The sequence below is a fragment of the Neofelis nebulosa genome, chromosome 2 (assembly GCF_028018385.1).
Source record: "Neofelis nebulosa isolate mNeoNeb1 chromosome 2, mNeoNeb1.pri, whole genome shotgun sequence".
In the NCBI taxonomy this organism is placed as follows: domain Eukaryota; kingdom Metazoa; phylum Chordata; class Mammalia; order Carnivora; family Felidae; genus Neofelis; species Neofelis nebulosa.
Window position 1 is genome coordinate 151,183,360 of NC_080783.1, and position 25,740 is coordinate 151,209,099.

General features: G+C 41.0%; 1 protein-coding gene across 2 annotated transcripts in view; it reads left to right on the forward strand.

Moving 5' to 3' along the window:
• LOC131504475 (uricase) overlaps positions 1 to 25,740 on the forward strand; it is an 83,316-nt gene that overhangs the window by 48,726 nt on the left and 8,850 nt on the right. For both annotated transcript variants that reach the window (XM_058716805.1, XM_058716804.1), the window contains exons 2-4: positions 6,839 to 7,057; positions 10,065 to 10,181; positions 10,282 to 10,360. In XM_058716805.1, the coding sequence (XP_058572788.1) occupies positions 6,839 to 7,057; positions 10,065 to 10,181; positions 10,282 to 10,360 (415 nt within the window). The remainder of the gene's footprint in view (positions 1 to 6,838; positions 7,058 to 10,064; positions 10,182 to 10,281; positions 10,361 to 25,740) is intronic.

The following is a 25,740-nucleotide window of genomic DNA, read 5'->3' on the forward strand; positions in this document are numbered from 1 at the left end:
AAAGTTTTATTGGAACACAGTGACACCCATTCACTGATGTATTACATATAACTATTTCTGCTATAATGGCAGAGTTGAGCAGTTGCAACAGAGACCATATGGCCCGCAAAGCCTAAAATACCAACTTTTTGATTCTTTACTGAGAAAGTTTGTTCTAGTGTATAACCCCTATCTAGTGTATAATGCCCTTGTATCAGCGCAGAACAATATCTGACTGGTTTGCTATTGTATCTCTAGCACTTACCATGGTGCTTATCACCTAGAAGGGGCTGAATAAATATAGATGAATGAATGGATTAAATGAAAAAGATTTCAGAGATTTCTATTTTGGGGTTATGTGGAATTTAGGATGAATTAAATCTAATCAGATACATAAATAAAAATAAGTATGTAGGTAGGTAAAATCCCATTTTAAAGAACGTTATTATAATGTTTTGTCAAGGAGGCAGCTGGGTATAGTGAAAATAATCAGGCAGACCTGGGTTCCATGCCTGGCCCTACCTCTTACACGCCATGTAGTTTTGACCAAACTACTTAACCTCAACAGTATCAACTTCCTTTTCTAAAGGTGGCTCATGATCTGTACTTTCATAGCATACGCTCTCAGGATTCAGTGAGATACTGTGTGCATAGCCTGTGGCACATGACTAATGCTTATTGAATGCTCATTCTTCCCACCTTGTTTCCTTTTCTTCTGTGACACAGTTATTTCTTTATCTTTGCAGATGGACTAAAAAGGGTCCTTTGGCGATGTGGTTTTAAAGACCACAAATAAACTTATATCGCTCATGTTTGCAGTAGTCCTTACCCAGATAAAAGTCAGTGTTTGACTCAAAGGTAGCATCTTGTTATTGAAGACACAAAGCTGAATTTTCATTCTGCCCCGAAGGGCAGTCAGCCTTTCATTCTCCCTGTGCTTTGCAATGTGAACAGCCTTGCCATACCCACGGAGTCCATGTGAGCTTAGAATTCCCCTGTAATTTTAACAAATGACTAAAGTTCCAGAAAAAGTGGTGGTTTGGGCAGTGGGTACCTCTGGGCATTGGGTAAGTTCAGCCTGGTACACAGTAAGCAGAATAAGGCTCTTCAGTCTCAGAAGGGCTCTTTTTCCACTGTATGAGCCTGCCTGTTAGCTATGTGGCTTTGAGCAGCTCACTTACCATCTCTGACTTAGTTTCTTTTAAAATAGCGTTCTTCCTCTTAAATTGCAGGGGTTTTTGTTTGTTTGTTGTGTGTGTGTGTGTGTGTGTGTGTGTGTGTGGAGCAGATAAGATAATTCAGATTCCAATGAGTGGAATTTAAAAAATGGCATAAGAATTCAAGTTTCTGCAGTAACATGGCCATTTCTCTCCTTCTGTTGGGATCAGAATGGTTCCCTTCTTTCTCTAAAGAGTGGGCTAACCATCAAGGGGGTATAGGGACGCTGCTTGTAGTGGGAAAGAGCGTGTCATTTGGAAGCAAATGGACTGGGCTCTCCTTTCCTACCTCTGTCACCTAGTAACAGCGTGACCTTGGCAGGACACCTAACCCTCATACCTCCCGCGGTCAAACTTGGATCAAAATATCCACTTCACAGGGTTCTTACAAAGGACTAGAGGGAATAATATACGCAAAGTTCCTGACATATATGAAACCCTCACTAAATGGTTGTTTTTATTTTCAAGACTTACACATTTGGAAAGAGATTCTCTTTCAATGTGTGCATTTCAGTAAAATTTTCTTCCAACTGCATTCTTGGAGGTCTCCATCACTTCTTTGCTATGGAATTTCCTGCCCCCAATCCGAGAGGCTCCTGAGGGGTTTCCCTGGTTCAGTTCCCAGCCCTAAGGCTATTGGTGCTGTGGAGAGGCCGGCGAGAAAATTAGCATTGCCTCTGACATTTAGTGATGAGTTTCTCTTCCTTTGTAATAGGCAGAAGTATGAAAATAACTAAGCACCTGTAAATGGATTCTTCATTAGGTAACAGGTCACCTTCTTTCTACCATAATTATGCATATGACTTGTTTGACTGTTTCTGAAGCATCTGCTTGACAAATCCTTTTAGAGTCATACCCCCTTGCTAGCAAAAATAAGCCATTCTGCAGCTTAAAGCAACATGACATTTTCTGCTAGATATCAATATTTTTCCATCTGACATCGAGTAGATCCGAGGCAGCCAAAAAAATACCAGCTGCTTCTAAGGTTATGATTCACCGTTATTGTTCTTATCCTTATGTATTGTTAAGATCCACCAAAGAGATATTAAAATGGTTCGGATGAGTGTTTCTTTTTCTCACATTAGTTCAGCATCTTTCTCTGAAATCTTTTTGTTCATGAATGCCCAAGAAAACGTCAGGCAAAGGAAAAGCCTGGGCACAGAATTGGAAGAACTTCTCCAGCACATTCCAAAGACAGAGAGAGAGGCTTGTCTCCCTGCACAGTTCTTCCATCCGGACACGCTGCAACGGAGTTGATTTTTATGCCTGTGTGACAGGACCTAAATAGCTGTACATTTCTCTCCATTATGGAGGGAAGACACGAGGCTTACAGAAGCTCTTCAAAGACTTAAGAGAAAATGCTAGTCATTTTAAAATTTAAATTTACATGGGGTACTTGGGTGGCCCAGTCGGTCAGGTGTTCGACTGTTGATTTCAGCTCAGGTCATGATCTCACGGTTCGCGTGGGGCTCGGTGCTGACAGTGCGGAACCTGCTTGGGGTTCTCTCTCCCTTTCTCTCTCTGCCGCTCCCCTACTCGCTTTCACAAAATAAATAATAAAAATAAACTTAAAAAAATAAAATTTGAACTTACAAAAAAATTTTTTTAAAAAATCTTCCTTAATATTTTCCACCTCAAACCTATCCACTGGACCTTCTAGAAGTTAACAGATTCCTGGCTAAGAACCTCTCGTCCTGTAGCGATAACCACTAGCACTTTCACCATGGCCTGCAAATAAGAGAACACTCACTAGCTCATTACAGAAGTGAAAAATAAGATTAATTTAAAATCTCTGAGAGTTCTCTCCAGTCTTACTTGCAGATAAGTAATGATTTCAATCCCCTTATCTTTCAAGACATGTCTAAGAAAAAGGGAGTTTTCTTTTATAGAGCCTGGTAAAGATGTATTCCTTCTGATGTTCTATCCAGAGTTTTACTCTGGGAAATTGAGTTTCCTTTTGCGACTTTGTTTCCTGAAGCCACACAAGCCCAAAGAAGGACAACCGAAGTATGAAGGCAGAAGGACGCCTTATACTAGCAGCAGTCTTTCTGGATTGGTGTGTAACCTGGGGATTTCTCTCCAACAGTGATTGGAAGGACCCTTTGATGCAAAATTCGACATCTAGTTGTTATTTATCAATGATAATGACGGCTAACATTTATTAAACACTTACTATTTGTCAGGCACTTTTCTGAGTGCTTTTTCTTTTTCCTCATGTTATCCTCACAGCAATCCTGAGAGTGGGCACTACTCTTATACCCATTTTATAGATGGAGGCATTGACCTCCAAGCACAGAGCTAATAGGTGGCAGAACAAAGACTCACTCACACCTGTGCTGCCTCATTCCAGAGCCCAGAGCCTACCCTCTCAGCCACCTGCCAACCCTCCAGATGAGAGCGACCTTTCATGGTATCTCATTGTGCAGCTATCATGCACATGGATCTCTGCACCATACTGTGCTTTATACAGGACAGAGTTCTGGCACCTACTTCTGATTTCTTGGACTACAGAACTGGGGGGAGTCTTACTGGGGGGACAGCCTCATTTCTGGTCTGGACCGTTATCTGTTCTGTCGGGTCCTACCAAGAGACTTCCGGGCGTCCCACACCGTTCTTGTTCCCTTCTGCTCCATCCTCATGGTGACGTCCTTTTTCTTCTGACTTACTACCCAGCAAGTGTAACGACTCAAGCTCTGCTCCGGTCAGGAGCTTGCTGAGGAGTGCTGACCTCTCCTGCGCGCCTCGTGCAGAAACTCCGGGAGGGCTGCGCTGTGCGGAGTGCTCTGTCTTGTTAAGCAGGGTGAGCACTTTGTGCCGCATGGCTGACTCTCTCTACACCCAGTTTGGTCCTTCCTGGGCCTTTGTTCTCCAGTCGGCTGTGCCTGTGATCTCCAGGCCGTGGTGATCAGACGGCAGATGGCGCCTTCCCCGCTTTCCCCAGAAGAGGAACTTCCTGATTGGGGATTGAGTTGAAGTGGCAATTCCTGTATTGAAATCTTTTGGGTGTTTTCATGAACTATTCCGTGTCACCACGCAAGAGGTGGAGGTGGGGGTGCACCATTCATTCGTTCGCAACGCGTTTATTAAGCACCTATTTGTGTTCTAGGCACTGTGCTGAGCACTGGGGTTGCCGTGACAACTGAGAATTGTTCCTGCTTTCATAATTTCCCATTTTTGGACAAATCAAACACATGATGAGGCAATTGCAATATAATATGATAAAGACTGTGATAAGGCGATAACAGTATTTCCAGGGCATACAGAAGGGGCACCAGACCTTGAAGGGCTGGCTGATTCCCCGCGGGAGAAGTGGCATCTGAGACCTGAAGGATGACCAGAAGAAGTTAGGCAGGTGACAGAAGAGGTCGGTAGTTGGGCAGAAGGAAGAGAAAGGGTGTTCAGGAAAGAAGGAATAGCATATTCAAAGCCTACAGGCAGAGAAAGGCTGCCGAGCCTGGGCAAGTACAATCAGCTCGGGATAGCTGAAGCAGAGTTTGAAACAGGCTGTGGCAAGATGAGAGCAAAGTTAGGGATCTGAAGGGTGGCTGTCACTGAATCTTTCTTTAAAAAAAAAAAATGCTTATTTGTTTTTGAGAGAGAGAGAGCCAGCAGGGGAAGGGAAGAGAGGATTCGAATTGGCTCTGTACTGACAGCAGTGAGCCCTATGTAGGGCTCGAACTCACAAACCGTGAGATCATGACCTGATTCACACTCAGGCGCTCAACCGTCAGAGCCACCCAGGTGCCCCTGAATCTATGTGCCATGCAGGAACCACTTGCTTTCACAGACCGAGCTACCATAGCTTAGGTGTTTAATGGCAGTGGATAGGACTGAGAAGTAATATTCATGTGTATCCCAGGGCTGATGGACAATCTCGGAGACCTTTGGTTCTGGATCCTCGTTCATGCCATCCAGGGGCCCCCAGCCAGCCAAGTGCCTTCCTCCCCCAGGTGGAATTCCTTGTGGCTCAAAAGACACGTCACAGTCTTCCTCTGACTGCTGCCAACAGTGCTCTCTACTCTAAAAACCGGTGCCTTTACTCAAAGTCCCATCTACTGTCTCTGCTGGGGCTGTGCCCACAGCCAGGCCTGACGTGGCCACTTTTGCTGGGGTTGACCTCACTGCAGCTAGGTACTAGGAACCGAGTCAGCCCTTTCACCAGCAACTCCTACAAGTAGGGGTGGTTATCTCCATTTGTACAGCTGGGGAAACTAAGGACTCAGGGCCAACAAATTATTTGTTGCAAGCCACAAAGCTGTAGATGGCAAGATAGAGTTTGAACGTGGTCTGATTCCAAAGCCCCTGCAACCACAAGCAGTGACTCTTTCCCCATCAGTGTTATAGCTCTTATTAAGATCCTCTAAGTCTGCTCTTTGGGTTTTCTCATTGATCCTTTCCTAGAAGATGAGTCCCTCCAAAATTGGGTCAGAGGCTTTTAAGGGGCCTTTCCAAGAGTTGTCCCTTAAATCAGCAGCATGCCTTACCAGGAATGCTGTGTCCCCAAGACTGAAGACAACCTCCCATATCTCCCACTTTGCTTAAGAACATAACAATAATTTCTGATGTTGGCTAGTATTTTACAACTCCTCCCAGAGGATCTGGTGATGCTTTATGTAAACAAATTTTTAGGTAGCCTATGAGCAACTAGCAGGTGAGGTTCCTTCTTTGTGACCCTCCCCAGACTCTCACTGCATGTTGTTTTTCATTTACTTTTCTTTTTGTCACTTTCTGGCATTATCATCTTAATGTTCAATTTTGATGCTTGCCTCTTCTTTCAAACACCAGTAAAGCCCAGGGACAAATCTTATGAATCCTAGCAGTGGAGATGGATGTATTTGCTCGTGAGAGCGCCAGCTCCAAATAAGGGCACTAATAAGTCAATCACCAGGCTTTTATTAAGTGTCTGTTTGCTAAAAGCATAGCTTTTCCTGCAGCCAGATGGCCTGGCTCTGCACTCCTGAAGGGAATCTGGACCCTGTCACTAATTACTCTTCTTCCCGGCAGCAAGAAGGGGAAGCAATTTTCAAATTTTTTTTAGCGATCATAGGGCATTTTCTCCAGAATATCACTCTGTATAAAAAAAAACAGGATATAATTATTTTCAGTTAACATAGTCACACATTTTTGTAGAAGAATGGCAGTCTGCATAGTGGTTAGGAGAATAAACTTTGGAGCCCACGGATCTGAGTATGAATTGTCGGCTCTATCCTTTACTCGCTGTGTGAAGTAGAGCTAGTCACTTACACTCTGAACCTCAGGTTCTCCCTCTGTGAAATGGGAACAATATTAGTTCAGAGCTGTTCCAAGGATTGAGTTAGCAGTTATTAAATAAAACAGAGTAAATAGTTTGGTCCAGGAGATACTGTTACTATTATTATTATTACTTAATATTATCAAGAAAGCCATCTACCTGTCTGTCTTCAGGAGAGTTTGATATATATTCATATGTTTCTTGCAATTCTCTTTTCTCCATAAAAGTTCCCGTTTTTCTTCAAAGGTAGGATAGGGTCTTGCTTTCATGAATACTCTTAACTCTCACCTTTTATAATTATACGATTAAATCAAGGCTTGAAGAACTTGCAGGTGACTTTTTGTTTTCATGTATCTTTCTTCAATACAATGACAGTGTTTTTTCATTGCAGAATGAGGAGGTGGAGTTTGTCCGAACCGGCTATGGGAAGGATATGGTAAAAGTTCTCCATATTCAGCGAGATGGGAAATATCACAGCATTAAAGAGGTGGCAACTTCGGTGCAACTTACTCTGAGTTCCAAAAAAGATTATCTGCATGGAGATAATTCAGACATCATCCCCACAGACACCATCAAGAACACAGTTCACGTCTTGGCAAAATTTAAAGGGGTATGTATCATTCTTAGATGCTGCCTGTCTTTAAAAAAATTTTTTTTTAATGTTTATTTATTTTTGAGAGAGAGAGAGACAGAGTGCGTGTAGGGGCGGAACAGAGAGAGAGGGAGGCACGGAATCTGAAGCAGGCTCCAGACTCTGAGCTGTCGGCACAGAGACCAATGTGGGGCTCGAACTCACCAAACAAGATTATGACCTGAGCCGAAGCCAGACACTTAACCGACTGAGCCACCCAGGCACCCCTATGTTGTTACCTATCTTGATGCAGAATTCACTAAACTATAACACGAGTATATCGCTTGCTTACTGCAAGTTCCCTTTACTTTCTTTCTCTTTTTTTTTTTTTTTTAATTTTTAACGTTTATTTATTTTTGAGACAGAGAGAGACAGAGCATGAACGGGGGAGGGTCAGAGAGAGGGAGACGCAGAATCCGAAACAGGCTCCAGGCTCTGAGCTGTCAGCACAGAGCCCGACGCGGTGCTCGAACTCACTGACCGTGAGATCATGACCTGAGCCGAAGTCGGCCGCCCAACCGACTGAGCCACCCAGGCGCCCCAAGTTCCTTTTACTTTCTAACCCTATTTTTACATTTAGGCCACTAATTCTTTTTCTTTTGGATTCTAAAATTCTCAGTCTTACAGAAAAGCTTTTTTCTTTTTTTCCCCTCTTAATCTCATTTCTTTGCTTTTTTTGGTTCTCAACTTACTACATCTTTTAGGAAGAGAATCCTATCTGACAAATTTACATGTTCTCTCTTAATTAGGATCATTGGCAAATCAAAGCCCTGGGAGGATTTCAGAATAGAATTTTTACACATTTTTTGTCATGCATTTCTTTGATTCCTGTTACCTATTTTTTTTTTTTTTCTTTTAGAATGGTGTACATTTGTAGAAGAAAGTACCATTTCTCTTCCTGGCGTTACTATAGAAGAAAATCTTGAGTAGAAGATATATTTTGAAATCTATTGGTCCAATTTTTAATGGCTTCCTAATGTTCTCAACTGCATGACCACTTAGTATCCATATATGTTGGTAGCTGTATTCTTCAAGAGAGTCTTGGAGCTGATAGTATCTGATATTTTAGCACTTCAACTTCTAGTTTAAGTGTGAGGGAAGCTGTGTCGGACCTCCAGCAGATTTCTGGGAAACTCAAGATGATTTTTCTTTTTGCAAAGAAGTCTAAAAAGACAAGAAATGTAGACTAGAAAGTTTCTTTTCTCATGCTTTTGCATGAAATCCACACTCAGAATGCATAAAATGAACCAACTAATTGAAATATAATTTCTGCAAGGCCTAGCTCCACCCCGAACCTTTTTCTTGCTATTCAGAGTGGCCCAGCATGCACAAACATGGCTATAGAAAAAGGCATTGCTCTCTTAAAAAAATAAATTGAAAATAGGCTACGGTACTGCACTACAAAAGAGGGCCAGGTAACACAGATTCCCATATTTCCTGTACTATGTGAGAGATGCAGAAAAGTGAAGGAATGGACCTGGATCTTAAAGACAATTCAAATTCATTCATTGTAGATAGAGTGACCATATAATTTCTTATCTAAAACAAGGTGGCACTTTTTTTTCTTTTGTTTTTTTAAATTGAGATATAATTGGCATACAACTTTATATTTCAGGTGCACAACATGATGGTTTGATATTTGTGTATATGGTGAAATAAATTTTTATTTCTTGTCATCAGAAATTTTAAGAGTTGTCTCTTAGCTACTTTCAAATACATAATACAGTATTAGTATTATTAACTGTATTTCCTGTCTTGTATATTACATCCCCATGATTACTAATTTTATAACTGGAAGTTTGTTTTGACTCCCTTCACCCACTTTGCCTATCTCTTCTCTCCTGGCAACCACCAATCGGTTCTCTGTATCTATGAACTTGATTTTGTTTGTTTGTTTTTGTTTTGTTTAGATTCCACATATAAGTGAGAACATATGGTGTTCGTCTTTTCCTGACTTATTTCTCTTAGCATAATCCCATCAAAGTTCATCTATGATCTGTGTTACCACAAGTGTCAAGATTCACTCCTTTTTAGATGAATATACATTATATATATATATATACACACACACGCACACACACACTATATATATATATATATATACACACACACACACCATATAAATAAATATATACACCATTATGTATATTACCAATATATATTACATTTTCTTTATGCATTTATCCACTGACAGGATACTTAAGTTGTTTCCATATTTTGGTCATTGCAAATAATGCTGCAATGAACATGGGGGTGCATATATCTTTTTGAGTTAGTATTTTTGTTTTCCAAACTAGGACACTTCTGAGAGTGAAATAAGATGCTAAATAATTATTCTGGGACAACAGGCATAAAACAGAACTATCCTGGGGAAACCTGTACAAATAGTCCACCTTAGGCAAGCCATAAATCATCTGTAGACTCTGCTAAGACCATAACACATTGTCTAGAGATTATTATGAAGAATTTGTGTGGAAGTAGGGAGCTGCTTCATGGGGGTGGGAGTGAGGGATAGTCAATCGAAGGTCTGTTTGCAAAGCAAGGAAGCAGAAGTGGCCCTGTGTTAATGTTTTCCCCTGGGAAACTGGGAGCCCCATTTGGCAACCTCATAGAGACACCAGAATGTTTTGGAGTCCACCATAGTATTGTCGTTGGCGTGGGTGATGACTGAGCTCACCGAAAGGAGAATCTAAATGTTAAGTTTTCTTGTGCTCATCCATTGATTGACACATTTCTTCCTGAAAAACAGGTTTCTTTTAAAAACAGGGTAGTCTCACCCCAGTAATGGTGCTGTATTAACTACATTTAGGAGACCATATGAAAATTTGGGATAAGGACCAATTCATGTCTCATGGTTCTTTCAAAATGTATATTTACCTGATTCTGAAAAGGATTTGAACAGGAAAGAGAACTCCGTGGATATTTACAAACTATTTTTAAATGGGGCAGGTATTTCTGATCACTAGCATTTTGTTTCACTTTACAGATCAAAAGCATAGAAACTTTTGCAATGAGCATCTGTGAGCATTTCCTTTCCTCTTTTGACCATGTCATCCGAGCTCAAGTCTACGTGGAAGAAGTCCCCTGGAAGCGTCTTGAAAAGGTTTGCTCAGTTATTTGTGCTTTCGGTTTAATTAAAGAAATTGGCTTTATGACATATGCTGAAATTTTACCGGAAACGATTTTTTGTTCTTAATTTTCAGAATGGAGTTAAGCATGTCCATGCATTTATTCACACTCCCACTGGAACGCACTTCTGTGAGGTGGAACAGATGAGGAGTGGTAAGAAAATATTTTTCATGCTTTGATTCTACAATAGCAATTTCAATATTTTTTTCTTCCAAACAATTCCGTTTATTAATATCGAGGAAAACTGTTGAGGATTTTGAAGGCATTTAAATCTGAGATGGGAATGAGCACTGTGACTCTGGAGTATATTTATTTATTTATTTATTCATTCTGGGATTGTGATGCCTCCTGTTTTGGTTTTCTTTTTCTTTTTTTTCTTTTTATATTTTATTTATTTATTTATTTTTTTAATATATGAAATTTACTGTCAAATTGGTTTCCATACAACACCCAGTGCTCATCCCAAAAGGTGCCCTCCTCAATACCCATCACCCACCCTCCCCTCCCTCCCACCCCCCCATCAACCCTCAGTTTGTTCTCAGTTTTTAACAGTCTCTTATGCTTTGGCTCTCTCCCAATCTAACCTCTTTTTTTTTTTTTTTTCTTCCCCTCCCCCATGGGTTTCTGTTAAGTTTCTCAGGATCCACATAAGAGTGAAACCATATGGTATCTGTTTTATCTGTCTTTCTCTGTATGGCTTATTTCACTTAGCATCACACTCTCCAGTTCCATCCATGTTGCTACAAAAGGCCATATTTCATTTTTTCTCATTGCCACGTAGTATTCCATTGTGTATATAAACCACAATTTCTTTATCCATTCATCAGTTGATGGACATTTAGGCTCTTTCCATAATTTGGCTATTGTTGAGAGTGCTGCTATAAACATTGGGGTACAAGTGGCCCTATGCATCAGCACTCCTGTATCCCTTGGATAAATTCCTAGCATTGCTATTGCTGGGTCATAGGGTAGGTCTATTTTTAATCTTCTGAGGAACCTGCACACTGCTTTCCAGAGCAGCTGCACCAATTTGCATTCCCACCAACAGTGCAAGAGGGTTCCCATTTCTCCACATCCTCTCCAGCATCTATAGTCTCCTGATGTGTTCATTTTGGCCACTCTGACTGGCATGAGGTGATATCTGAGTGTGGTTTTGATTTGTATTTCCCTGATAAGGAGCGACGTTGAACATCTTTTCATGTGCCTGTTGGCCATCCGGATGTCTTCTTTAGAGAAGTGTCTATTCATGTTTTCTGCCCATTTCTTCACTGGGTTATTTGTTTTTCGGGTGTGGAGTTTGGTGAGCTCTTTACAGATTTTGGATACTAGCCCTTTGTCTGATATGTCATTTGCAAATATCTTTTCCCATTCCATTGGTTGCCTTTTAGTTTTGTTGGTTGTTTCCTTTGCTGTGCAGAAGCTTTTTATCTTCATAAGGTGCCAGTAGTTCATTTTTGCTTTTAATTCCCTTGCCTTTGGGGATGTGCCGAGTAAGAGATTGCTACGGCTGAGGTCAGAGAGGTCTTTTCCTGCTTTCTCCTCTAAGGTTTTGATGGTTTCCTGTCTCACATTCAGGTCCTTTATCCATTTTGAGTTTATTTTTGTGAATGGTGTGAGAAAGTGGTCTAGTTTCAACCTTCTGCATGTTGCTGTCCAGTTCTCCCAGCACCATTTGTTAAAGAGACTGTCTTTTTTCCATTGGATGTTCTTTCCTGCTTTGTCAAAGATGAGTTGGCCATACGTTTGTGGGTCTAGTTCTGGGGTTTCTATTCTATTCCATTGGTCTATGTGTCTGTTTTTGTGCCAATACCATGCTGTCTTGATGATGACAGCTTTGTAGTAGAGGCTAAAGTCTGGGATTGTGATGCCTCCCGCTTTGGTCTTCTTCTTCAAAATTACTTTGGCTCTTCGGGGCCTTTTGTGGTTCCATATGAATTTTAGGATTGCTTGTTCTAGTTTCAAGAAGAATGCTGGTGCAATTTTGATTGGGATTGCATTGAATGTGTAGATAGCTTTGGGTAGTATTGACATTTTGACAATATTTATTCTTCCAATCCATGAGCAGGGAATGTCTTTCCATTTCTTTAAATCTTCTTCAATTACCTTCATAAGCTTTCTATAGTTTTCAGCATACATATCTTTTACATCTTTGGTTAGATTTATTCCTAGGTATTTTATGCTTCTTGGTGCAATTGTGAATGGGATCAGTTTCTTTATTTGTCTTTCTGTTGCTTCATTGTTAGTGTATAAGAATGCAACTGATTTCTGTACATTGATTTTGTATCCTGCAACTTTGCTGAATTCATGTATCAGTTCTAGCAGACTTCTGGTGGAGTCTATCGGGTTTTCCATGTATAATATCATGTCATCTGCAAAAAGCGAAAGCTTGACTTCATCTTTGCCAATTTTGATGCCTTTGATTTCCTTTTGTTGTCTGATTGCTGATGCTAGAACTTCCAGCACTATGTTAAACAACAGCGGTGAGAGTGGTCATCCCTGTCGTGTTCCTGATCTCAGGGAAAAAGCTCTCAGTTTTTCCCCGTTGAGGATGATGTTAGCTGTGGGCTTTTCATAAATGGCTTTGATGATGTTTAAGTATGTTCCTTCTATCCCGACTTTCTCAAGGGTTTTTATTAAGAAAGGGTGCTGGATTTTGTCAAAGGCCTTTTCTGCATCAATTGACAGGATCATATGGTTCTTCTCTTTTTTTTTGTTAATGTGATGTATCACGTTGATCGATTTGCGAATGTTGAACCAGCCCTGCATCCCAGGAATGAATCCCACTTGATCATGGTGAATAATTCTTTTTATATGCCGTTGAATTCGATTTACTAGTATCTTATTGAGAATTTTTGCATCCATATTCATCAGGGATATTGGCCTGTAGTTCTCTTTTTTTACTGGGTCTCTGTCTGGTTTAGGAATCAAAGTCATACTGGCTTCATAGAATGAGTCTGGAAGTTTTCCTTCCCTTTCTATTTCTTGGAATAGCTTGAGAAGGATAGGTATTATCTCTGCTTTAAACGTCTGGTAGAACTCCCCTGGGAAGCCATCTGGTCCTGGACTCATTTGTTGGGAGATTTTTGATAACCGATTCAATGTCTTCGCTGGTTATGGGTCTGTTCAAGCTTTCTATTTCCTCCTGATTGAGTTTTGGAAGAGTGTGGGTGTTTAGGAATTTGTCCATTTCTTCCAGGTTGTCCAATTTGTTGGCATATAATTTTTCATAGTATTCCCTGATAATTGTTTGTATCTCTGAGGGATTGGTTGTAATAATTCCATTTTCATTCATGATTTTATCTATTTGAGTCATCTCCCTTTTCTTTTTGAGAAGCCTGGCTAGAGGTTTGTCAATTTTGTTTATTTTTTCAAAAAACCAACTCTTGGTTTCGTTGATCTGCTCTACAGTTTTTTTAGATTCTATATTGTTTATTTCTGCTCTGATCTTTATTATTTCTCTTCTTCTGCTGGGTTTAGGCTGCCTTTGCTGTTCTGCTTCTATTTCCTTTAGGTGTGCTGTTAGATTTTGTATTTGGGATTTTTCTTGTTTCTTGAGATAGGCCTGGATTGCAATGTATTTTCCTCTCAGGACTGCCTTCGCTGTGTCCCAAAGCATTTGGATTGTTGTATTTTCATTTTCGTTTGTTTCCATATATTTTTTAATTTCTTCTCTAATTGCCTGGTTGACCCACTCATTCATTAGTAGGGTGTTCTTTAACCTCCATGCTTTTGGAGGTTTTCCAGACTTTTTCCTGTGGTTGATTTCAAGCTTCATAGCATTGTGGTCTGAAAGTATGCATGGTATAATTTCAATTCTTGTAAACTTACGAAGGGCTGTTTTGTGACCCAGTATATGATCTATCTTGGAGAATGTTCCATGTGCACTTGAGAAGAAAGTATATTCTGTTGCTTTGGGATGCAGAGTTCTAAATATATCTGTCAAGTCCATCTGATCCAATGTATCATTCAGGGCCCTTGTTTCTTTATTGACCGTGTGTCTAGATGATCTATCCATTTCTGTAAGTGGGGTGTTAAAGTCCCCTGCAACTACCACATTCTTACCAATAAGGTTGCTTATGTTTATGAGTAATTGTTTTATATATTTGGGGGCTCCGGTATTCAGCGCATAGACATTTATAATTGTTAGCTCTTCCTGATGGATAGACCCTGTAATTATTATATAATACCCTTCTTCATCTCTTGTTACAGCCTTTAATTTAAAGTCTAGTTTGTCTGATATAAGTATGGCTACTCCAGCTTTCTTTTGGCTTCCAGTAGCATGATAAATAGTTCTCCATCCCCTCACTCTCAATCTAAAGGTGTCCTCAGATCTAAAATGAGTCTCTTGTAGACACCAAATAGATGGGTCTTGATTTTTTATCCATTCTGATACCCTGTGTCTTTTGGTTGGCGCATTTAGTCCATCTACATTCAGTGTTATTATAGAAAGATACAGGTTTAGAGTCATTGTGATGTCTGTATGTTTTATGCTTGTAGTGATGTCTCTGGTACTTTGTCTCACAGGATCCCCCTTAGGATCTCTTGTAGGGCTGGTTTAGTGGTGACAAATTCCTTCAGTTTTTGTTTGTTTAGGAAGACCTTTATCTCTCCTATTCTAAATGACAGACTTGCTGGATAAAGGATTCCCAGCTGCATATTTTTTCTGTTTAGCACACTGAAGATATCGTGCCAATCCTTTCTGGCCTGCCAAGTTTCAAAAGAGAGATCAGTCACAAGTCTTATAGGTCTCCCTTTATATGTGAGGGCACGTTTATCCCTTGCTGCTTTCAGAATTTTCTCTTTATCCTTGTATTTTGCCAGTTTCACTATGATATGTCGTGCAGAAGATCGATTCAAGTTACCTCTGAAGGGAGTTCTCTGTGCCTCTTGGATTTCAATGCCTTTTTCCTTCCCCAATTCAGGGAAGTTCTCAGCTATAATTTCTTCAAGTACCCCTTCAGCACCTTTCCCTCTCTCTTCCTCCTCTGGGATACCAATTATGCGTATATTATTTCTTTTTAGTGTATCACTTAGTTCTCTAATTTTTCCCTCATACTCCTGGATTTTTTTTTTATATCTCTTTCTCTCAGCTTCCTCTTTTTCCATAACTTTATCTTCTAGTTCCCCTATTCTCTCCTCTGCCTCTTCAATCCGAGCCGTCGTGGTTTCCATTTTGTTTTGCATTTCGTTTAAAGCGTTTTTCAGCTCCTCGTGACTGTTCCTTAGTCCCTTGATCTCTGTAGCAAGAGATTTTCTGCTGTCCTCTATACTGTTTTCAAGCCCAGCGATTAATTTTATGACTATTATTCTAAATTCACTTTCTGTTATATTATTTAAATCCTTTTTGATCAGTTCATTAGCTGTTGTTATTTCCTGGAGATTCTTCTGAGGGGAATTCTTCTGTTTGGTCATTTTGGATAGTCCCTGGAGTGGTGAGGACCTGCAGGGCACTTCCCCCGTGCTGTGGTGTATAAATGGAGTTGGTGAGTGGAGCTGCAGTCAGACCTGATGTCTGCCCCCAGCCCACCGCTAGGGCCACAGTCAGACTGGTGTGTGCCTTCTCTTCCCCTCTCCTAGGGGCGGGATTCACTGTGGGGTGGCATGGCCCGTCTGGGCTACTTGCACACTGCCAGGCTTGTGGTGCTGGGGATCTGGCGTATTAGCTGGGGTGGGTAGGCAAGGTGCACGGGGGCAGGAGGGGCAGGCTTAGCTCGCTTCTCCTTAGGTGATCCACTTCAGGAGGGGCCCCGTGGCAGCGGGAGGGAGTCAGATCCGCTGCCGGAGGTTTGGCTCCGCAGAAGCACAGAGTTGGGTGTTTGCGCGGAGCGAGCAAGTTCCCTGGCAGGAACTGGTTCCCTTTGGGATTTTGGCTGGGGGAATGGGCGGGGGAGATGGCGCTGGCGAGCGCCTTTGTTCCCCACCAAACTGAGCTCTGTCCTCCGGGGGCTCAGCAGCTCTCCCTCCCTTTGTCCTCCAGCCTTCCCGCTTTCTGAGCAGAGCTGTTAACTTATGACCTCCCAGACGCTAAGTCGCGCTTGATGTCGGAACACAGTCCGTCCGGCCCCTCCGCTTTTGCCAGCCAGACTCGGGGGCTCTGCTTGGTCGGCGAGCCGCCCCTCCGCCCCGGCTCCCTCCCGCCAGTCCGTGGAGCACCCACCGCCTCGCCGCCCTTCCTACCCTCTTCCGTGGGCCTCTCGTCTGCGCTTGGCTCCGGAGACTCCGTTCTGCTAATCCTCTGGCGGTTTTCTGGGTTCTTTAGGCAGGTGTAGGTGGAATCTAAGTGATCAGCAGGGCGCGCGGTGAGCCCAGCGTCCTCCTACACCGCCATCTTCCCCTCTCCTCGACTCTGGAGTATATTTAAAAACAATCTCCTCCTTTATCGTAAAAACATAAAAATGAAATAATACATTTTGCGAGAAATCTAGGAGTTGAGTGAGGTAGATCATTTTTATTACCTGATTCTGAGGTGAGGGGAAAAAAACAGGCCTGGGCTGACAAAACCCCAAATCTCTGAATGTTCTGACCAGTACTTTTTGGACTATACCATGCTACTAATTATCATTACCTTTATAGGAAATAGTAAATAACAATCACGTTTCCCTGACATTTTATTTTCATAATAATAAGACCACTGATATTATTATAATTACTATAGAATGAACCTCATTTAAATAGCAATGACAATTCTGTAATTCTTTGTGTTCACTAAGAAATTTAAAACTTAACCACGGAACATAATTACAATACGGACCTTATTAGTACTGAGGATTGAACTTACCAAATATCAAAATTCCCAAAGCTTGTCTTCCACTGTTTGGTTAGGATTGTCAGAGCGGGGCAATAACTGGCCAGAGGACCTCTAGGAACTGTGGAGCCAAATGTGGTAGAAAGGTCTCCATCCTAATAAAAAATGAACTTTCATGATCATTATAAATGGAGAGTGTGGACTCTGAACTTTTTTCCTTTTCAATCATTCTTCTCTTTCTTCTCCTCTCTTTTCCTCTTCTCTTCCATTCCTTTTCTTTTCTGTATCTCCTCTTTCTTCTCTAGCTCTCTTCAATAAGAATTTGAGATAGCATCTCTTAAACATCAGAAACATTATAAACTTAATAAAATAGAAGTCTTTTCTCATTCTGAATTCTATCGGATAAAGCCTTTCCTCAGACAGTTCTAGTGTATTAGCTGTTATTTAATATTTTTTTGCTATCTGTATTAAATTCTAGGCACAGCCAGGGACATCTTGGTGTTTGATTAACAGTTATGTAATTTTTGCCATATAAAGGAGACTGAATAACTAGTTGTTATATTAAGTTGAAAAGATAATGATTTCTTAATCCCCCAAATGTGTAGTCATATATATTAACTGGCTGATGGAGCTGTTTGTTGGTTAAAATAAAACTTACTTTTCCTTCCTTCCTTCCTTCCTTCCTTCCTTCCTTCCTTCCTTCCTTCCGTCTTTCTTTCTTTCTTTCTTTCTTTCTTTCTTTCTTTCTTTCTTTCCTTCCTTCCTTCCTTCCTTCCTTCCTTCCTTCCTTCCTTCCTTCCTTTTGAATGTGACTTTGGGGGAGAAAGAGAAAGAAAGTTTCCCTAACTCCCCAGGTCAGTGTTTTCCTTCTCAAATCACATCATGTTTGTAAAATTATAAACTCTAAGCTGGCATAGTCCATCAGAAATGTAATGCAAGCCACGTGTGTAATTTAAAAATTTTCTAGTAGTCACTTCAGGAATGCAAAAAATAAATTACTTTTAATAATATATTCTATTTAATCTGATATAGTTACAATACACCTTAAGTATGTAATAAAAATAGATTACTAATGTAATATTTCACATTCTTTTTTAAAAAGTTAAATGTTTGAAACCCTGTGCGTATTTTATATTTACAGGACATCTCAATTCACATTTACCATATTCCAAGTGCTTAAGAGCCACACGTGGCTAGTGGCTACCATATTGATTAGCCTAGCTCTAAACCATTTTTAAGTGATTTCACAACATTTAGCATAGCATATTCCTCTTTCAACTTTCAAGTCTGTAAAATAATAGTTCTAGATAAGGTCTAGAATTCTATTTTGGGAGAGCTAATTAAAGAATAAGAACATGTTGAAATACTATTCATTCAACAATTGGATTTTGAGGGCTTTTTATGTAGCCTAGGGCTGTAAATTCAGAGTTGAGTAAGACTTTCCCTGGCCCTAGTGAGTTTGCAGTAGATGAATAGTAGGGGATAGACTTATAAAAAGATTTATTGCAATATAAGGGCTAAAAACTACAACGAGGGCATCAAAGTTATGCTAGGGAAGCAAAGAGGTGCAAAAAACTGTCTTCCTAGGAAGAGTCTGGAAAGCTTGACAGGGGAGGAGGAAATATTTCAATTGACTTTTGAAAAATGATTCAGAATATGCTGGGCACAGAAGAGGAAAGAAAATTACAGGTGGAAGAAACAGAATGTTATCTAGGTAGGAGCCATGAAAAAGTGGAAGAGGGAAACTAACATAATTTGGATATCTGCCTTATGCCAACCACCATCCTGGACAAGTGATTTTAGTGTTGAAAGGGCAAAGCATTTGAGGAACAGTAGCAAGTTCAAAGGTCTAGTTCTTAGAATGTAAGGAGCCAAGATGTATGTGAAGAGGTTGGTTTGGGCTGGATTTTGAAGGGCCTCACGTACCATACTAACAAGATGAGTGTAATTTGGAAGTAGTTTTACGTGGCAGTAAACCATACGTATTGGATCAGACTATACCGTATTTGAATTTGAGCTCCATTACTTAATAACTTTGTGACTGTGAGTTACTTATGCTTCTTCAGTGGTTTTCATTTGTAAGATGAGGATAACAGTGTCCACCTTAATTTCCCAGAGAATTAAAGGAGATAAATATTAATATGGAGCATTTTAGCACAGGACCTGGCACATAGGAAGCATTCCTTAAATGATAGATACGATTGTTATTATTTACGATGGCAATAGAGACCCAGGAAAGGTAGGTGTGTGTGTGTGTGTGTGTGTGTGTGTACTATTCAGTAATTCTGATGAAGGTTATGGTAATCTGGCTGAAGAAACAGGCAGTAGAGAGACATTCAGAAACTTGTTGCAGAGATGGAGAAATGATGGAGTCAGATCTAAGGCAGTGAGAAGTAGAGATGGAGAGAATAACTGCAGAGGTGGAGGAGGGCATTATGTGAGGCATTTCTGAAGGGTACTGAATGAGTCTGAGTGATTGGATAGGGGTGGAGCTTGGAGAGAAGAAAGTTGCCCTAAAGTCGAGGGCTTGGGGGAGTTGGCTAAGGAGAACACGTATGATTAGAAAGTGTTCAGGGGGAAGCTGGTGATTTGGGGGAATAAGAGATAGAAATAGATTTGCAGACCATCAACAGACTGATGGTAGGTAAGGCTGTGGGCAAGAAAGAGCCATTCCAGAAAAACCTGTGAAGCGAGAAGAGGAAAGTGACAGGTCCCACGGGAAATTCCTCAGTTTATGGGTTGGGCAGTTTAAAAAATTAGAAGAAAGGTCAGAGAGATAGAAGGAAGATTGGAGAGAGTGGTGTTGTGGAGGCAAAAGAAAAAATAAATTAAGAAATCGGGGATAGTTATTGTGATAACAGGATGCATAACACACAGGATCCTATGCAGTGGCTCCATACAAGAAGTTCATTGCTTTTTGTAAAAGTCCAGTTCAGTGTGTGTGTGTGTGTGTGTGTGTGTATGTTTGCGTGCACTCAAGTTGAGGTAATGTTCTGCTCCAAGAAGTTACTCAGGAACCCAGGTTGATGCAACCTAACATTTTTATCCTTACTTTTTTTGGGTCACCTTGAGAATAGATCCCCTTACCAGACAACCAGGAGAGGACAAGAGCTTGGAGGAGCAAAGGGAGGAGACAAACCCCCTCCAGCATAACACCAGGCCTGAGAATAGAGCGCCACACTTCTCCAGGAAGGAACCTAATCTCTCAGCCCCACCCAGCTGCAATGGAAGCTGGGAAATGTAGTCTAGCCAGGTACCTAGGAGGAAGAAGAAATAGATTTAGTAAATGACAAGCAACCTTTGTTATGGGAAGGTTCAGAAGTCTGTATTAAAAGAAAGTGGAACAGTAAGTGTGCAGTTTGGTAAATGGATCACTGGTGACTTCCACAAGAATATTTTAGCAGGGCCCTGTGGAGTGGCAGAGTATAGGGCTCTGCTGATCATAATAAGAATACAAGCCACTCTTCATACCCTTGTTCTTTCCAGGAATTACCAGGAGCTATCATCAGCCTGAATTCTAGTCACCTGTTTGCTACAGAATGGAAAAACTAGTCACCATAGTAAGACCAAAGCTTTTTCTTTCTGCAGAGAGCCACAAAGCCTCAGCCTACTGCAGTTGTTGTGGCTGTGTTCCCAGAAGCTCCAGCTTGACACATCTAGAGTCCAGAGTCTCTCTGATATCATGTGGGGATGGCAGGGATCAGGGAGCAGAAGAAGCATCTATTGCCTTAAGCGTATGCAGTATATGTGTGTACATGTATATGAGTGTGTGTATATTCTAGTGTTGTGTATATAAAGATGACATTTGCACTCTGTCCCTGTTTGGAGAGTAAAGATCTATGATCTTAGGAGAGCAAAATTTAATTCTTCATTTGCTTTTTATCCAAAAGCTAAAACTGCAGATATTGTGAGGTAAGTCAATGTACAGGCATTGCCATAAGAAGTGCCCTTGCATAGGCTTAACTGAAGAAAGTAATCATTACACACACACACACACACACACGCCCCAATTCACATGTTAAAGACTGTTACAAACCTGTAAGCAATGCTTTTGATGAGGGGCTAGTTAGCTGGTGAGAATTCTGCCCTGTTAACACATGTACTTAATCACACATTTAGCCATGCGGCTCCCAATAGGGACTTTTCCCAGCAGGATATGTAACTGACAGACTGGATTCTTTCTTATCAATTGAACAAACATTTATAGAAAGCCTACTGAATCTCGAGCACCATTTTAGACCCTGAGAATTGCTGTAAAACTCCCATTATACTCTTTTCTTAGTGGATATTTGAAAGCTACATCATTAAGTGTACTTTTGCCTGTTTCAAAGTCTGTTAGTTCCATGGGAGAATCTGGAAGGGAGAGACGAATTTTTTCACGCAAAGGGATGAGGACTGTAGTTATGTTTGTGACTTGCCAAACTCTGAGAGAAGAGCTAGGCTGTCCATGTGATGCAAGTTGTTAGTTTGGGTGTTCTAAGGAGACTGGATCTTCCAAGCTCTTTCTTCCGTGTGTCTCCCTAAACTACAAGCATAGCTGAGTCTTGAAATCACTGGGATGGTTGAGTCACTAATTTGGACTAAATGGTACCCCCAAACCTCTGCATTATTTGAATTATAACCCACAATTCTTTAGGAATCAAATTCCTCCCAATCTGCCACTGAGTATAGAAATTCATCTGGGGCACCTGGGTGGCTCAGTCAGTTAAGCGTCCGGCTTCAGCTCAGGTCATGATCTCACAGTTTGTGAGTTCAAGCCCCATGTTGGGCTCTGTGCTAATAGCCCAGAGCCTGGAGCCTGCTTTGGATTCTGTGTCTCCCTCTCTCTCTGCCCCTCCCCTGCTCTCACTCTGTCACTGTGTCTCTCAAAAATAAATATTTAAAAAAAAATTAAAAAAAAAAGAAAAAATTCAGTGAAAACAGAGCCAAGTAGATGGTAGATGGAAAACACATCTCAACTAAGAGATATTGTCTTCTGGTAGTAAAAACAAAAGATCTATTGACATGGAGACCAGGGGGCATAGGAGGTGGTTTTAAGGGGGAAAAAAGTGATGAAATTGAGGTCCTGGAGGACAGTAATTTCAGAGGCGTCAAGCTGGGCAGGTGGAAAAAGCGAGATGGAGGAAGGGGGAGACCCAGGACCTTTTCGATGTCCTGTGTGTGCCCTTTGTGGTGTCAAACTGAAGCACTCTTCAGTTTCTCCAAAAGAAGAGTTTTTGGTAAACACAAGTCCTTTAAACTCACCTCAACCACAACCTTGCTGTACAAAAGCCCAGTTAACTTCCTCCCACATGGCTGATGCCATCTTTCCCCTTCCAGAATGGCGTGGAGGGACCTTTCACTCTCCCCGCATGAGTGAAAGGGACTCCCAAAGGCAAATGATATTTAGTTTTCACTTTTTCTAGCACTTTACAAGTTTGAGGTTTTCTACTAGAATGATTTAATATGGTTTTAAAATAACCTCCTTTTAGCTATTTGTGTCCTTTTTGGAGGTGTTAAACATGGAAGCAATTATCCTGTTCATGACAGGATTTTTTTTTCCCCTTGGCTCAATAAAGCTTTGTGCTTTGTGACACCTGATGCGTAGGTAAGGAATTGGGCTTATTTTCTATTAATTCACAGTGAGTTTCTTTCCCTTAGAGAGCTAAAGGGTAGGATGTATGCTTCTCTGAGAGATAAACCACAATCTGTTAAGTGTGTAGGAGGACACTAAAAGCTAGCAAAGATTATGTTCTAGCAAAGTAAAATGTGAAAATCTTCCTTTTGCATTACCCTATAACCATGGCATAAAGGCAAAAAAAAAAAAAAAGCTGATTAAGTGGTTTCGTGACAAATAACCTAGAAAAGGACAGTCCTTTTGGTTGAAATAATTCTGCCAGTCTAAGCTGAAGTTGTTTTCAGAGTGCGTGAGCCACCGTACTTTTTAGTCGATGGGTCCATGATTCTGAAAGGCTCAGGTTCGTACCAGTGTTCAGAAAGCTGGGGCACCGCCAACAGGGAATATAAAATAAGCTCTTCGATTTCATCCAGAGTGTCTAATGTGTGCCAAGGGGGGGCAAATCATATTAAAAGAGAATAGGGTTTTTGTTGTTGTTCTTCATAGAACAATGAGCGCACCGGAGTAGATGGTTTGTGTTCTGCCCAAACTGTGGCCATAGTTAATTGTCGTTGGGAGCATAAAACATTTTATTCTATGTGAAACTGAGGCCAACACAAATTTAAAAATGCAACTTCTGGGGCGCCTGGGTGGCTCAGTGGTTAAGCGGCCGACTTGGGCTCAGGTCATGATCTCGCGGTTTGTGAGTTCAAGTCCTCCGTTGGGCTCTGTGCTGACAGCTCAGAGCCTGGAGCCTGTTTCGGATTCTGTGTCTCCCTCTCTCTCTCTGACCCTCCCGCATTCATGCTCTGTCTCTCTCTGTCTCAAAAATAAATAAACGTTAAAAAATAAAAATAAAAATGCAACTTCTTTCTTCATTTTCAGATGCTAGCAAGAAAATAGACATTTAAAAAGTTGCCTAGCAGAACCGACACTCCCCAGAGGTCAATAAATCTCATCCCAGAGCTGGAGGTGGATAGAGACGGCAGGTCAGAAGTGGTTTGCAGAACCCAATGAGCCTTTGTGAAACATGAGAAATATTCATGGGTAGTTAAAGTTGATATGAAAAAGTCAATTATCACAACCTCATGGTCATAACTTTTATAAAGGATTTTCAGTGGGGCAGCCATTCTACTAAGTCCTTCGTGGACGTTATCTCCGACATCTATCAAATTGGTGATCATCTCTGTTTGCAAGATGAGAAACTCAAGGTAACGAGGGGTTAAGTAATGTTCTGAGGAGAATAGTGCTCATAAAATAGGGGAGGAGAGGCCCTGAGAACACTGAGATTCGAATTCAGGAAATCTTGAGTTGCAAGGCTGTGGTCTCAAGCACTGTGCATCAATGCATCCAGAAATCCTTTTATGATTAAGACCATTGGAGGAGCCAAAGTCTTATTGGCTTATGTGGATGCTGATGACAATATAGTGCTATGTAGGAAACAATGAAATAGGTAAAATTTGCCTCTGGTTCTCATTCACTTTCTCTTTATTCCCCCTCCACGAACCCTGCTTGTTCTAACCCCATTCCATATTGCAAACTCCTTATTTCATTTCTATAGGATTTTTTTTTCTAGAAGGGATTACTGTTGGAAATAGATTATATTAGTTTATAAAGGCTTCAGAAGTCACTCCTTTATGGGGTCTTCGTATTTTAATAGGAAATGTTTAAGGAATAAAAAGTTTTTAAGACACCTAGGGGCCATTTCTAAAAATGATGCTTCGGTTTCCATTTCAGGTTAGTGGAGATGGTATTTTTCAGGCTGGGGGCTCTGTCTGAGGCTCTCAAAAAATACTATGGAAGGGAAGATGGCAACCTTCTTGTCTCCTGGAAAGAAACTGTAAAGAAATGGGAAGAGAGAGTTAAAGGAAGGAGAAAACATCATGGGGATGGGGAAGGATCCAAAAAGGAGGAAATAATGAAGTGCTGAGTTCAAATTCCACTCCTGCCAGTTTCTAGCCATGTGACTATGGGCAAAGGGTTGAAAGTCTCCTATATAAGACTATTTAATAGAGGGGCACCTGGGTTGCCCAGTTGGTTAAGCAGCTGGCTCTTGATTTGGGCTCAGGTCATGATCTCGCAGTTCATGAGTTTGAGCCCTGCAGAGGCTGCTTGGGATTCTCTGTTTCCCTCTCTCTCTGCCCCTCCCTCCCCCTCAAAATAAATAAACAAACATTAAAAAAATAGTTAATAGAATTTGAGGATTAAGTAAGATAATAATTGAAAAAGGCAGCAACTAAATGCATGCTGATCATCAGGATGTCTTCAGCTAATGTTGATGTCCTCCCCTTCCCCTGCCATGCTGTGTATTATATTTGGGTGGGGGTGATCAAGAAGGGAAATGCTAAAGATTAGTGGAGGAGAACTGTCTAAAAGAAAAAGAGACTAAGGTGTGAAATACTTATTCTCTGATGTGAATCAATCTTGTTGCATGCATTCACTCATTCATTCAATAGACACTTATTGATTGCTTCTGCAATTCTCTTGTATTTTAAGCTTAGCCTCACTTGGGTCAGCTCTATACAGCATTTAGGAATGCTGATTTTGCAGAATCATGTCTTCACACATCCAGAATCCAATAAACCAAGGCAACTTAAAGCATTAGGCGTTGCTGGTGTCTCTCTTGGTCCTTCTTCAGATATAGTTTCCAAAGAGGACTTCAAAATGTGAAATACCATTTTAGTTGACACATTATCCTGGAGCACTCTGACCAGAACACCTTAGTTAATCAGCAGATCTACTACAAACCACTGGCCATTGCTCTCTTTGGTAGATGTACACTTGTGGCTGGGAAAATATCAAAATATGGTCATTGTTTGCCTACTTACGAAAGTCCACAGCTCCTGAGTTAGCCACAGCAGTTGAAGCCACGTAGATGATGTAAACTATTGGATTATTAAGAGCTTCCCTGGATTTTAATTGAGGATCATGAATTCTATTCTTGTTCTTCAACTAAGACCATGTACAACATAGATGCCTGATGCCTCTGGCCCTTGAGTTATATACTAAACAGGCCAAGAAGGATAGATCTTAATCAGGACTAACTTCAAAACTGGAAAGAGATGACTTTAGTCATCTTGTCATGGCACTATGCTACTGGTGGTTTGTACCCAGGCACTCCTTGAACCTCCAGCCTCATCAGCCTGCACATACAAATAAGGGAATGGTGATGTTAATTCTTGAATTTTCCTG